Genomic DNA, 13,905 nt, shown 5'->3' on the forward strand with positions numbered 1-13,905 from the left:
AAGAACATGCTGATATCGTCGATCTAGAAACACTTCTTGTGATCAATTGCCCATGCGGTACGCCTGCATCGCAAAACATTCAACATGCCGTCCCGACGACCAATTTACTTCAATCCCGCAGCGGCACATGAGCGCTACAGTGCTGCACGAAGCGACAGTCCGAGGCAATTTCATCGATCGCTTCCTAACTATGCGCCTACATCGCTCGTATCGCTCCCTGGTCTCGCGACAGAACTAGGTGTCCGCGCTGTCTACGTCAAAGATGAAAGTAATCGATTTACCTTGCCATCCTTCAAAGTTCTGGGTGCATCATGGGGATGCTTTCGTGCTGTCACGTCGTATCTGGGATTGTCATCGACAGTTGACTTGAATGAAGTCGCGAAGCAAGCTAAAGACAGCGCTATTACTCTCGTGGCAGCAACGGAGGGAAACCATGGGCGTGCTGTCGCGTACATGGCGCAATTGTTGGGCATTATTAGTATTATTTTCGTCCCGGATCATATGGACGAAAAAACACGTTCTCTTATTGCTGCGCAGGGCGCTCAAGTCGTCGTCGTGCAAGGAGATTATGATAGAGCCGTGCAAGAGGCATCAAGCCACACACAGAATACCAGCGGTGCATTGTTAATTCAGGACACAGCATTTGAGGGGTACGAGGATGTCCCTGCATGGATTGTTGAGGGATATTCGACCATGATGGTTGAAATTGAAGAACAGCTGGGAGAGCTCGGGCTGCGTAGCAGTGTGGTGGTTACTCCTGTGGGTGTTGGTAGCTTAGCACATGCTGTGTCGAGATACTGCAAGGCCCAAAACCCACCTGTTTCGGTTGTCACTGTCGAGCCTGACTCTGCACCATGTCTGATATCGAGTCTAGATGCCGGAAAACAGGTGACATTACAGACATCCTCAACAATTATGGATGGTATGAACTGCGGGACTGTTTCATCTATTGCATGGCCATACTTGCAGCGCTTCGTTGACGCTTCTGTTACTGTATCATGCTACGAGAGCCATTCCGCGGTGCAGTATCTTTCTTCACGATCGGTTCCTGCTGGTCCCTGTGGGGGCGCGTCATTGGCTGCGTTGCGGCATCTTGCTGCATCGGGTGAAGCTACGTCGCTTCTGAACGAAGGCTCGGTTGTGGTTCTTCTCAGCACTGAGGGTAAAAGGGACTATCCGGCCGTACGCGACGTATCTGTGGATGATGCTGTGAGCTTGACTCAAGTTCTCACACAGATAAACTCTTCGAACCCTACATTGTCCTTGGCGGACGGAGTGGGTGAGAATCAGATTGTTGACTATCTGGTTGCATGGCTCCGCCATCGTGATATTGAGTATCACCGGGTTGAGACTGTCCCTGGTCGACCGTCAATTATAGGGATCCTGCGCGGCGCTGGAGGAGGAAAATCATTGATGTTCAACGGTCATCTCGATACAGTCAGCCTGTCCAGCTACGAAACGGATCCTCTGTCAGGATCTTTGGGAACCAAAAATGGCAAACAGGTTGTGTTTGGGAGAGGTAGTCTTGATATGAAGGGTGGCTTGTCTGCAGCGCTCGCCGCCTTAGCCACTATCAAGACTGGCGGAAGTACCCTTCGGGGCGACATGATTGTCGCTGCTGTTTCGGACGAAGAAGATGCTTCCCAAGGAACAAGAGACATCCTGGCAGCTGGTTGGCGTGCTGACGCGGCGGTCATTCCAGAACCCACGAGGGGTGTCATTGCAACCGCACATAAAGGCTTTTTGTGGGTAGAGGTCGACATCCTTGGAGTTGCTGCTCATGGATCGGATCCTTCAAAAGGCGAGGATGCTATCCTCCATACAGGATGGTTTCTACGAGCTCTAGAAGAGTACCAGCGCCAATTGCCTGTCGACGATGTCTTGGGACAAGCAACACTGCATTGCGCCCTGATCAGAGGCGGCGAAGAGCCATCTTCCTATCCGGGACTATGCACGCTCACGATCGAATTTCGTACAATCCCGTCTCAAACCGAACAGTCTATCTTGCACGACATCACTGAAATACTGAGAGGCATCTCACAGGAGAATGCTCGGTTTCGATTCGCTGAACCTCGCATCAAATTATCCCGTCCCCCACAGAAACTTGCTGCTAGTCATCCTTTTACAGAACAGCTTGTGGCCTGCGCGTCCAGGGTTTTGGGAAGACGACCAGAGGTTCAAAGCGTTCCGTTTTGGTGCGATGCAGCCTTACTCAGCGAAGCTGGGATCCCATCAATTGTATATGGTCCTGTCGGTGAAGGCCTACACAGTAAAGAGGAATGGGTTGAGGTGGAGAGTCTCCAGGAAATGGAGAAGGTGTTTATACAATTAGTAGAAGAATTCTGCTGTTAGACTTCGATGACATCGTGGAGATAGATGATCCATCAACCATCAAGTGCGGGTAATTGTGCAATGTTATATATGGCTGGAAGAATGACAGTTAGATGATAAAACCTGTACATAAGAGACTTCTCAGAAATCGAAGATTTTTGTAATTTCTCTTGACTTTTCGTGAATAAATGATCTCAGATCATCCAGTCGATGTTGCATGGATTGAGAGTGGGCTAACTTGTTCGGGTTAGGTCACATGAGTCAATGGTCTGCAAAAGTACCTGTCGTCGAGCAATAATTCTACATCAGATACCAGACCAACTGATCCTTCGCCGGCTTTATGATCTTTATGATCTCAAATTCTATCAAATTTCCACGGCTTTTTTCTGTATCTTTGTTGGTTCTCCGTAGGATCGGGTGGTAATGGATCCGCCATTTCCCTTCGACCCTCCTCATCTGGAGGATTCAGTTGATCCTAACATTTTATACAATTTCGATCAGTACTATTCAGATAGTACTGATCAGAACGGAGTGGTTCTACCCCAAACAGAACAAAGTCAGGGACCTTTCCAGCCCTTACCATTGGTAAGTGACGCTCCTCCCATGCCTTCAGTCGGGACTTCTCCGTTACCTCTATCCCAGGAGAGTCTGGTAAATGTATCTCAATGGCTAGAGGGCTCGTATCATCCTCCTGTGCCCTGTGCCCACTGCCGCAAGTATCGATTGCAATGTCTCATTATTCGGACCACAGAGGCCAATCCAAACCCAACCATGGCCTGCTCCAGCTGTGTAGCCCTCTTCCGGGAGTGCAGTTTAGCACGAGGCGAGAAACGCCACCCATCACAATTTGAGACTCAGTTTCCAGTATTAGGCCATCTCCATGGCTTGCCGGAAGTCGAAGATGGAGTGAGTGAGCAACATTCTATAGCGAGAAATGATCTAACCATGAAATTTAGAATAACACGCCAGAGCTTCCGTTCGACAATGTCAATAATAAGGCGCGCAAAGACTCTAAACATTTTGTGAGAAAAGGTGCCCGAATTCTCAGGGAATGGTTCTATCAACACCAGGAATATCCGTATCCCACGGAAGAGCAAAAATCGCACCTGTCACAAGAGACCGGTTTTTCACAGAGAAGAATTTCGACTTGGTTTGCCAATGCACGGCGGCGCCAGAAACAACAGCTCCGTTCATCAACGCTTCCATCAGTCTCTCGTTTCCGTTCGGGGTCACCCATGATTACCAGTACATTATCGACGATGACTCCTCTGGATCGTTGGCGAGCGTCACCTCCAGAAGATGAACCTGTCTCTCAATCTGTTATTCAGAATGCCATTGCCTCGGCTGCAATGGAGACTGACGCCCCTTCTGATATTCTCCCGATGGATGGATCTATGGAGGATCTGTTCGATTTTGATGAAGCCTCGTCACATCTAGCTTCTTCCGCCTCAAGCTTCGAAAGCAGAGCATCGGAAACATCCGATAGCGTTTCTTCAGCATACCACTCCGCAGGAGACGGAGAGTTGCCGTTTCCGCTGCTTCCCAAAAGGACACGGCCACGGCAAAGACGGCCCAGACAGGTTCCTGCAGGAGACGACGGTCGATATCAATGCACGTTCTGCACACGAACATTCAAGAAGAAACATGATTGGTCTCGGCATGAAAAGAGCGTCCACCTTCCACTCGATTCGTGGATCTGCGCACTGGATCTCAGCCATATTCAACAGCTTACGGAATCTGAACCACGCGAATGCCCTTTCTGCGAGATCCCATTCCCTCCTCCTACCCACTGGGAAGAACATGATTTCCATACCTGTGCTGCAAAGCCAGTAGCCGAGCGATCGTTCAGTCGAAGAGACCACCTGTGGCAACATCTCCGCAAATTCCATGGATGCACGAAAAGCCCCGTTCCTGATCTGGATGCCTGGCGCGGCACGGGCGCGGATATCCAGAGCCGCTGTGGGTTTTGCAAGTGCACGTTGCCCACATGGAGTTCGCGCGTAGACCATTTAGCGGAGCATTTCAAAGATGGATCTCGTATGCCTCAGTGGGAAGGAGACTGGGGTCTAGATCCGATTGCATCAAGCATGTTGCGAAATGCAGTTCTGCCGTCCCAACGGTCCTTGACGAGCTCATAAGGTTACCATTCATCATAGTACCTAATCTACAAATCCTGGCGGACCACTGAATATTTCTTGTCTATGAGAATGAAACTCTGTACCATAGCGCATATAAATAAAATATAGATATCAATGTAACTAATATTAATGAACCGATCAGTCGTTAAAATTGTCTTTTCCCATACAGGTTAGATCTATGGCTGTCGTACTCCTTTCCGTCGTCCGTGCGTTCGTCCCTCGGCGAGTCGACGGCGGAAAGGTGAAATTCAAAATGTCGAAATGTCGGAATTTCAACGACAATTCCTTCTCCCACATATTAACCCTACATTCGATTCCTGAATTTCAATCGATTCCAAAGTATTCCCAGTCTCATTTCACTCATAAATCATTCAAATTCCCGAATTTCATGGTGGTTAAAAAGTTATTCCAGAATTTCATTTTTGAAATTCAAAAATCCTACAGGGGAATTTCAGCATTTCTCCACTGACATTTTCTTATCCTGCGTTAACCCTGCGATCAATTTTTGGATTTCATTCACTTCTATATTCTTCATAATCTAATCTCACTAGAAAACTACTCAAATAGTTATAATTCATGGTGGTTAAAAAGATATCCCAGAATTTCACTTTTTGAAATTCAAAAATCCTAACCGTGAATTTCATCCTTTTCCCACTGAAATTCTCTTATCCTGCATTCATCCTTCATTCGTTTTTTGAATTTCATTCACTTCCATATTCTTCATGATCTAATTTCACCAGATATCTATTCAAAAAGTTAAATTTCATCGTGGTCAAAAAGATATTCTAAAATGTCACTTTTTTCTTTTCATTGCGTTTTTCTTTTTAGTTGCAGATAAGCTCCGATAGGTACTTAGTTAGTTATGCGCTAGACGTCACTGCTCTTATGTTAGCGCCAGAGTTAGCATTTTGCGTCAGGAACCACTTCTCCATCCACGAGAGAAGGGGAAAAGCAATCATACAGGAAAACAACTACCGCAATGGCATCGGAAAATCCTCAGACGGAGGAGAGTCATCCTCAGCTTTTATCCCCGAGTGAATTGGGGACGAAGGAATAGTAAGTATCGGTCGTGATTTTTATTCTCTTTTTTTCTTCCCCGGTACCCCGCTATGCGACCCCTCAATTTCTGCGATATCGATTTCGCCTTTCAGAAATTAGAATATATTATTTTCTACCAAAAAAAAATTAAATAAACTAACTCGTCCATTGGATACTCTAGCTGGGAAACCTTCTATGACCGCAGCCTCTCCCACATCTCCTCGAAGCGCAAACCGGGCGCACACATAACTCCTACTCCCGAATACATCACCCAGAAAGCCCAGGGCAATAATGATTCTGACGATGAAGAGGAGGAAGTCGACGATGACGACGACCCCGGTACATCCTGGTTTTCCGAACACAACGCCCCCGAGAAAGTCCTCAAGTTCCTGACATCTGCGAAATTCCCGCTCTCGCCACGCAACACCCTACCGCGAAGCAGCACGTCCGCGACGAATAAGAAGAAAGGACTTGACAAGACGACGGAGCAGCCTAGTATTCTGGATCTGGGCACTGGGAATGGGAGCATGTTGGCGCTATTGCGGAAACGTGGCGGGTTCAAGGGCTTGATGGTCGGTGTGGATTACTCGCCGCGAAGCGTGGAATTGGCGCGGGAACTGCAGCGGTTGAAGATCCATTCGGCGTATGAGTCGGATGATTACGATGATACCGATGAAGAGTCCTACACGTCTGATGCAGTGCAACCGCCGGAACCGGATGAGGAAGAGGATGATGTCGTCGTAGCGGATAATGAGAGCGCTACGGAGGCGATCCCTGTCCCTGATGAAGAAGAGAGCACCGAGATTCGTTTCGAGGAATGGGATATTCTGGGCTCGACGGATCCCCTGACGAAAGAGGAAAAGAAAGCGCAAGGCGGAAAAGGTCTGGATTGGTTTCCCTATGAGAAAGGCGGGTTTGACATCGTTCTCGACAAGGGGACTTTCGATGCCGTGTCACTCTCGGATGAAGTCGTCGACGAAGGGGGCAAGGGCTCTGGCAAGATTGTCCAGAGACGAGTATGTGAGCGGTACCCGGACATTGCGACGCGGCTGGTCCGCAAAGGTGGATTCCTGGTTGTGACGAGCTGCAATTGGACGGAGGAGGAGCTCATACAGTGGTTTACCGGTCGCACAGGCGAAGAGGCAAAGGACGAGAATGGGGAAGATGGTCTGTACGTTTGGGGAAGAGTGGAGTATCCGAGGTTTCAGTTCGGAGGGCACGAAGGACAAGGAGTATGCACGGTTTGTTTTAGAAGGAGATGTGGGAAGGCTTGATGCATGAAGCGTATAAAGAAAAAAAGAAACCCGGGATTTCCATCATGTCTAGAGCATTTACTTCGTGTGACATGATTCAAAAAGTTTTGCTGTAGATCAAACTCGGGATGAGCTAACTTAACAGAGAGGAAGAAGAGAATGTTTAGGACCTAAGCCTATTGTTTATTTTCAATATAGCAAGAAATACAATTAATATTAAGGACTTCTTCGGCATTTCCGGCCCACCTATTTGAACAATCGCAAATACAATTACTACAAGAGGATAGAATTTCCCTTATTGATGCATTGGCAGCGCTGTATGTCGAATGTTGAATGGGGCACGGAAGCATGGGCAATTGATAGCTGCTTGCTGCTCGCTCGCTTGCTTGCCTGAATCTAGTTCTAGGGGGTCCTCGCATACAAAGAATCTAGATCCTAGTCATCTAGTAGGTTCCATCGGATAATTGCAAACGGATGCCTGCACCTAGCATTTTGTTGAGCTTTGGATCACGGAGTTGAGCGATGGTAGTAGGTATAGCTGCATATCCGTTGTCTCAGATAGCTACATAGCAAACAGGTGCAGCTCGGCTTCATACAGAGATCTGGAATCCGACACGGTTGCTTTGTACGCCGAGAATATGAGCTGACGACATTGCCTGCATCATTGCCTGACAAGAGTTATGTATGGGTGAGCCACAGATGCCTAGATAATTCCATATTTAAGTAGCATCGCATTCCGGCAACTTCTCTTATACTACCTCATAAACTGGGACTATCCACGAGACATAGAAATATCAGCATTACTTAGCCCAAAAAGCCTTTCAGAATATTTCTTCGATAATACAAAGATTATCAAAATGCCGAACGAGATGACCAAGTCCGATTCAGCGAGGATCCAGTCCTCCCAGGTACCCGTTACGCTTCAGCTGAGCTTCACATCCAGGCTAATTCTGTGAATAATAGGCCAAAAGTGGTGGCGACATGTCCTCGAAAGGCTTTGCCTCTCGCGCTCAAGCAGCTGGCGACCGTTCGGCCAACTCACAGTCAGCGAGTCAAAGCACCCAAAGCCATAGTTCCTCGGCATATACCAAATCATCGGGTTCTACGGGGCGCTCTCAATAATGGCTCGTTGTCGCCATCTCCTCCCCAGATGAAACGGGCTGTTTCTATTTACTTTCTGGATGCCTTTGCGTTGGCGCGTGGGACTCGACGATGGTTTTCAAGACTATTAGTTCTGATTCCCTCGGGTTTTCAAAGAGGAATAAAACAGCTGCGTTGATGCTGTGTCTGGCAGCGCTCGGCGGTGGGGTTGATTTCTTTTTTTCTTTCTTTCTTTTTTTCTGTCTGTCTCTCTCTCTCTCTCTCTCTCTCCTCTCAGTTACAGATGCGCCAATGCGTAGTCGAAAGTGGCATGTGACTTGGGGGCGGTTTAGAAAAGGAGGCGAGAGCTGGGCCGTTTTACTTAGGGGGTTTAGAGATACTTGCATATGGCGACGCCGGATTCAACACGAGGCGTACAGCAAGAGTTGCACTGGTACAGTAATTCAACATTAGCCGCTTACTTTCTTTCCAACTGAATTCTTCCTATATGTAGGAGTGTCTTTCAATGAGAGTGTATACAAGGAAGGCTCACTAGCAACGCTTGTACTTAGTCCACTGCTTTAGTCTCGAAAAGATCAAGCTTGGCTCACTGTCGTTATGGCGCATTCAAATACGTTCCGCAATAGGCTGCGCCAACGATTCAATCGCTTTCGAGATTCACGTGTTGGCTTACCACAGGACACCCAAACAAGACCAAGTCTTACGACCAAGTAGGTATCACGGCCCCATCAGTGAAGCGGTGCTAATCAGATAAGAAGTCCAAGATCATCTTCGCAGTCCGAGGCACGCACTGCCGGCTTGTTGTCTCTCAACGAAGAAGCGGGTGATGGCCATCGGGAGTCAGCCAACACTGTGAATGATGAGGGTCAAGTTCAAGCCAGTCAGAGCTCTCACCATCGGAGCAGTCTTGAACGGACCTTGAATCCCAACCAGTCGACTCTTTCGGGCGACAATGGCGACGTTATTGTGTCTTCAGACCTTTGGAGTGCAGCATATCGTGAGGCAGTTGAGAATCTTGGAGAGGACATAGACATTGCTATTTTACAGGGAAAGAACGTCGCACAGCTATTCAGAAAACTCGAAGAGACTGAGAAAGATGTAAGCCAGGAGTCCACTTTCTTGAGGGGTGTGAGGTTCTTGCATTCTTTACAAGTACCTCTTGAGAGATTCAAGCTAGCGTTGGATCTGGCAAGTCCGCTGGCAAGCATTGAACCAACTGCAACGACAGTTGTTGGTGTGGTCAGAAGTGTGACTGCGGTGAGTTCGATCCATAAACAAAATCATTTCTTTTTTCAGCGCAGGCCATTTATACCAGAAGTGCTGACTCGTTGTCTGTGTGTAGATTGCTATCAGCATCGCAACTGCTGATGTGGACTTCGCGCAGCAAATTGCGGAAATGCTACAGCGACTTTCCTACATTGACGACTGTGACACGCTCGGCCAGAAAACGGGTAGGAAAGATATTCACAAGGTATACCTAAATATACATACATACATATACTGGCTTTTCTCGACGCCTTTCCTAACAATTTGCAGGCACTCGTACTGGTGTACCAAAAGATCTTGGAGTTCTATCAAGCTGCATATGACATATTGACCAGAAAAGGAGCGAGATTGATAATGAAAATGATCTTGGAGACTGACCGCCTTCCAAACATCATCCAAGACTTCATAAAGTATTCAGATATTCTCCGAAACCTTGTGCAAAAAGCAACATGGGAGGTCGTGGAGGACATCAAATCCATGCTCTACGATCATGAAAGTAAGTTTCCACACACCTATGAAATGCGCTACATACATTCTTATCCGGCCCAGTTTCCAGATGGCTAGGTGGTGACAAGATGAGCCGCCAGACTCAATACCATTCGTACCTGCAGGATCTTCGAGATGATCAGGCTTGTGAATTCTTGCTGAAAAATACCAACTTCATTAACTGGTATCTCGCCCCCGATTCTCAGCAGCTGGTGATCCTGGGCGATATGGGCAGCGGAAAGACTGTCTCTATGGCATTTCTCATAGACGAGCTGAGTCGAAGAAATCAGCATCAGCTACCTCAGCCCAAGATATGCTATTACTATTGCCGGGATGACGAGACAGGTAAGGCTATCTACATAGTCTCTGCTCTGGTTCTATCCCTGCTCGAGCAGCTCCCGGGCCTGAAAAAGCCCTTCTTCCAGTGGTACAAGCAGGCTCAGGCTTCTGGTATATTCGATCCAGCAACAAGCATCAAGAAGCTAGAAGAGTTCCTGGAGGGGCTTGTGGACGGAATTGATCGTCCAGTCTTTGTCATTATCGACGGTCTGGATGAGTTTCACAGCGCATCTCGAAATACTCTTCTCAGGTTATTGAAAACTTTATCGCAAAAGATTCCGGGATTCAAAACTATACTGTCTTCCCGTCCTGAGGAAGAGATCTTGGAGCAGCTGGACGGCATGGCTAGAATCGAACTAGGCTCTGACGCTCAGCGAGATGCCATTATCGTTGAGACGACAGTTCAAAGGCAATTGTTTTATCTATCAGCAAATGTCAAGGCACTCGTCATAGAGAGACTATCTCGCTTAGCGCAAGGAAGCGCTATATGGACGAAGATGATCGTCGAGCTTATCGAAGTCCGCAAAATCAAAGCACTCGATCCGATGCGTGGCTTTCTGGAAAAAATACCCTTGCCTAAACAGCTCTCAGAGCTCTACGTGACGCTGTTTTCTCGTTGCACTTCCAATGATCCCGAAAATATAGAGCTTGCCAGTACAGCTCTGAAACTGCTCGCCGGCACACACAGGCCTCTTAGTATACTGGAGCTCGCCTGGGCCGCTACTTTGGGCGCAGCTCCACGCACTACCACCATTGACGCTCTTGCTGAGCTGGTAGATCATCAAAGGGTTATGAGCCTTATTCATCCATTCATCGCTCGCGTCGATTTCAGTGACCTGAAGAAGCGCCAGGTTCGGCTCGTACACCAATCGGTGAAGGAGTTTATTATCAAAGAATGGACTTGTAGTCTTATGGGTCCCGCCTTGACAGAAACTGACAAGGTTGGTTCGAGTCTAGAGGCACTGGTATTGGATATTTGCATCAGATATCTTCTCCTGGATGATATTGGCAAGAAAGACCTGTTCTCCGAGGAGCAAGTGGCAATCGCAGAGCTACCTCAAGAATTTGACCTGTTCAACGATGATGACGAACCGGCCGATTACGATCCATATTGCACGTGGCAGTCGTGGGAAGAAAATATGACTCGCTACGATCCAGCTGAGCGTGGCTTTGGTGAGTTCTTCGCCTACGCAGCGTGCTATTGGCTAGAGCATTACGGCGCCAGCACAGTCAACCCGCTTCCAAGCTTAGCAAGTATCGAGGATCTATGCCACGCGGGCTCGACTCGACTTCGCAATTGGATCCAACAGAATCCTCGCCCAGACTGCGTGATCACGGCTAGATTCGAATTTGACAGCAGGTTGTATGATCCCCTCAGCATCACTTCGCTCTATGGATCAGAAGCCATGCTACGCGACATGCTTGAGAATTCGGACTTTGACACGGACAAGTATCTTCGAAACCCGGCTATGGGGGCCGCTGACCAGATTTTCCTATGGGGCGACGTATCAAGACTCGGGCTACTCTTCCTGAATGCTAAAATCGGCCCTCAACTGCAAACTCTGGAGTTTTTTGACCTTGTCATAAGAAGATGGTCTGACCCCGTCCTATCACGGCACAACCATAATTGGGATCTTGTATTCGACCTCGTCGATCACATATCTGATAAATTGGTCCAGGAACAATGGGGAAACGAGCTCTTGTATATGGCTGTCGGTGCAGGATGCACGCCCCTGATCCGGCGGCTAATGACGAGCGCACAGAATAAGCCAGAGCTTAGGAGTGAGTTGCTCCGTGAGGTTCGATCCGAAGGAACAAAAACGTTTCAACACATGACGGACCAATTGCATCAATCGATCGGATAGGCCGTCTGGGGAAACCACATTGATGTGGTAGAATACTACTCCCTGTCGGAAGAGCTACTTTTACATAGGTAGTAATCGTGGTAATTTCAATCCCCGTTTCGCTCCTGTGAGGAACGATGATAATCATTCCTTTGCGCGCGGTTGTGCAGGTTGGTGATGTAGACAATGTGTGTGATCTCTTAAGTACTCCGAGATGGCAACATGAATCAAATCCACTTTCAGCTCTGACCTGTGACAGCGAGGGTGGAATGCGGTTGAGAGATAGATAGAAGCCCTGAAAACGAGGAGAATATGCCATAGATTTTTACAATTGCTCTGTTCAATATTGTCAAGATAGCGTCAACGTGTTAGTTTAGAAAAAGAGATGCTTTTAATAGTAATTCGTTTCAACATACAATAACTAACTAACTAGTAGTAAGTACTCTCCCACATTATTTATTGGGAACGTAATATTGTTGTGTCTAATTTCTGCCTCTACTTATTTCGACGATCCGAATCTGGCATGTTTGCACCATTTGCATGTTTACAACTATCGTAGATATACTAAAACTTTCCGTTTAGCATCAAATTTAACTAGCCAGTAGTGGGTCATGACATAATAATAAGAACAGAACAGAAAAGAAAAAAAAGAGTAGAAATTGACCTAGAAGATTTTTCCCCGGACAAACTACCGAGTAAGTGGGACAGGTGGATCGTCGACTAAAGTACTCTAGACTAGAATAAGGGAGCTATATTAGTATATTTAGTCCTTTTAACTATTATTCCTGTTTGCAGAGTACCCAGATATCTAGAGAATTATGACGCAATTTAGTCTATGGCGTTCCATGCGCGTCTTTCAGCGACAGACCGCGTCAGTCAGGTCTAACTCTAGCGATGGTCCTTTGTGGATTACTTGCGGGCCGGCAGCAAGAGTGACTAACTGTCTGGATCCATTGTTGAGATTTCGTGTCAGACAATATTAATGAAGCAAGAAATGAATGTGCGAATGGAATGGGGGGCAAGTCTCTAGTAGATAGGTAGAATTAGACGAAGGATGATGATAGTTAGGTAGGTAGGGTTTGGAAACAGACGTCTGGACTAGTAGCTTCGATTCCGGTCTGATTTGGTTGAGTGGGACCCGACTTCCCGTGGTTTTGGGTAGGAGTTTGCTATTATTATTATTATTATTATTCCTAGGTGATGATGGCTCATTTCCGACTGTTGAGAAATGGTATGAACATGTATGCCGGTCAATCTCCGAGATTACTGGATCTCGAGGCATCAAGAAGTCAGTCGAGACGACTGCTGGCATGAAACGAAATGTTCGGTCAGTACTGCTGATCTCAGCCTGTGCTTTTCTAAGCTGTTCGTATAAGGCAGACATCCTGTAAATATTGAGCAGTAATATACTTGAGACTGGATCCTGACGATAAACACTCTATACTCTCTCTAGATAGTATGTAGTACCATAGAGCTTCAGCCAGTGCAGCCACCCGGCATAGGGATCTCCTATTATCCAATAAGATGCGCTCCCATCTCGTGGGGGACGCGCCACATGCCACTGGGTCATCATCGGAGATGGAGATAGAGATCTTCAGGAAGATCATCCGTAATTAATCTTCGTGAGATCTTAACGAGATCTGAGCCGTTAGCGGAATCATCGAAGAGCCCCCAGACCGGTTCTCGAAGATTAATTACCATGCCTGGCATCGGAGCTACACTCCGGCAATCGATAGCTACCCCGAGGATGCGGTGTAGGCAACTCAGTTGCCTCTGGCTTATGCCCTGGCGATTCATTCGCAGAGTTAGGACATGATGCAGGTGATTCTGATCGATTGGCTGCGGGGAACGTGCTCGACGATGACCATGCAGCAGGAGCTACGTGGTCCCCCGCAACTTGTGCATATTAAGCGGTGAGCAGCCCAGAGGATATTCTTCCTACGGTGTATTCTAACTAGTGAAAGGAGTAAGCTGGTATCATCACGAAATGAAGAAACAGAGCAAGTCATCAATTGGTGGAAATGAAATGCACCTCCAATCTCATACAGCCAGCATGTGCCCCTTGGACCGCTCTCGTAGTGTGTAGGTGTGTGGTCGTTATATGAGCCA

The 13,905-nt window shown here is 47.4% G+C and overlaps 3 protein-coding genes across 3 annotated transcripts; all 3 read left to right on the forward strand.

Annotated features, from left to right (window-relative positions):
* Positions 1-84: 84 nt before the first annotated feature.
* C8Q69DRAFT_397655 (hypothetical protein) lies at positions 85-4,469 on the forward strand (the record flags this gene model as incomplete). The annotated part of the gene is given in 4 exon segments (XM_028627786.1): positions 85-2,296; positions 2,648-2,727; positions 2,743-3,237; positions 3,288-4,469. 4 exon segments carry the CDS (start codon positions 85-87, stop codon positions 4,467-4,469), a joined length of 3,969 nt encoding a protein of 1,322 aa, XP_028487460.1.
* A 923-nt stretch (positions 4,470-5,392) lies between these two features.
* C8Q69DRAFT_456850 (putative S-adenosylmethionine-dependent methyltransferase) lies at positions 5,393-7,005 on the forward strand. The gene is made up of 2 exons (XM_028629853.1): positions 5,393-5,525; positions 5,689-7,005. Exons 1-2 carry the CDS (start codon positions 5,449-5,451, stop codon positions 6,779-6,781), a joined length of 1,170 nt encoding a protein of 389 aa, XP_028487461.1. The 5' UTR covers positions 5,393-5,448; the 3' UTR covers positions 6,782-7,005.
* A 1,348-nt stretch (positions 7,006-8,353) lies between these two features.
* On the forward strand, positions 8,354-12,208 carry C8Q69DRAFT_150824 (hypothetical protein). The gene is made up of 5 exons (XM_028625542.1): positions 8,354-8,571; positions 8,620-9,118; positions 9,204-9,332; positions 9,398-9,623; positions 9,677-12,208. Exons 1-5 carry the CDS (start codon positions 8,459-8,461, stop codon positions 11,815-11,817), a joined length of 3,108 nt encoding a protein of 1,035 aa, XP_028487462.1. The 5' UTR covers positions 8,354-8,458; the 3' UTR covers positions 11,818-12,208.
* Positions 12,209-13,905: the final 1,697 nt, after the last annotated feature.

This window comes from Paecilomyces variotii (assembly GCF_004022145.1).
Source record: "Paecilomyces variotii strain CBS 101075 chromosome Unknown C8Q69scaffold_2, whole genome shotgun sequence".
Classification (NCBI taxonomy): domain Eukaryota; kingdom Fungi; phylum Ascomycota; class Eurotiomycetes; order Eurotiales; family Thermoascaceae; genus Paecilomyces; species Paecilomyces variotii.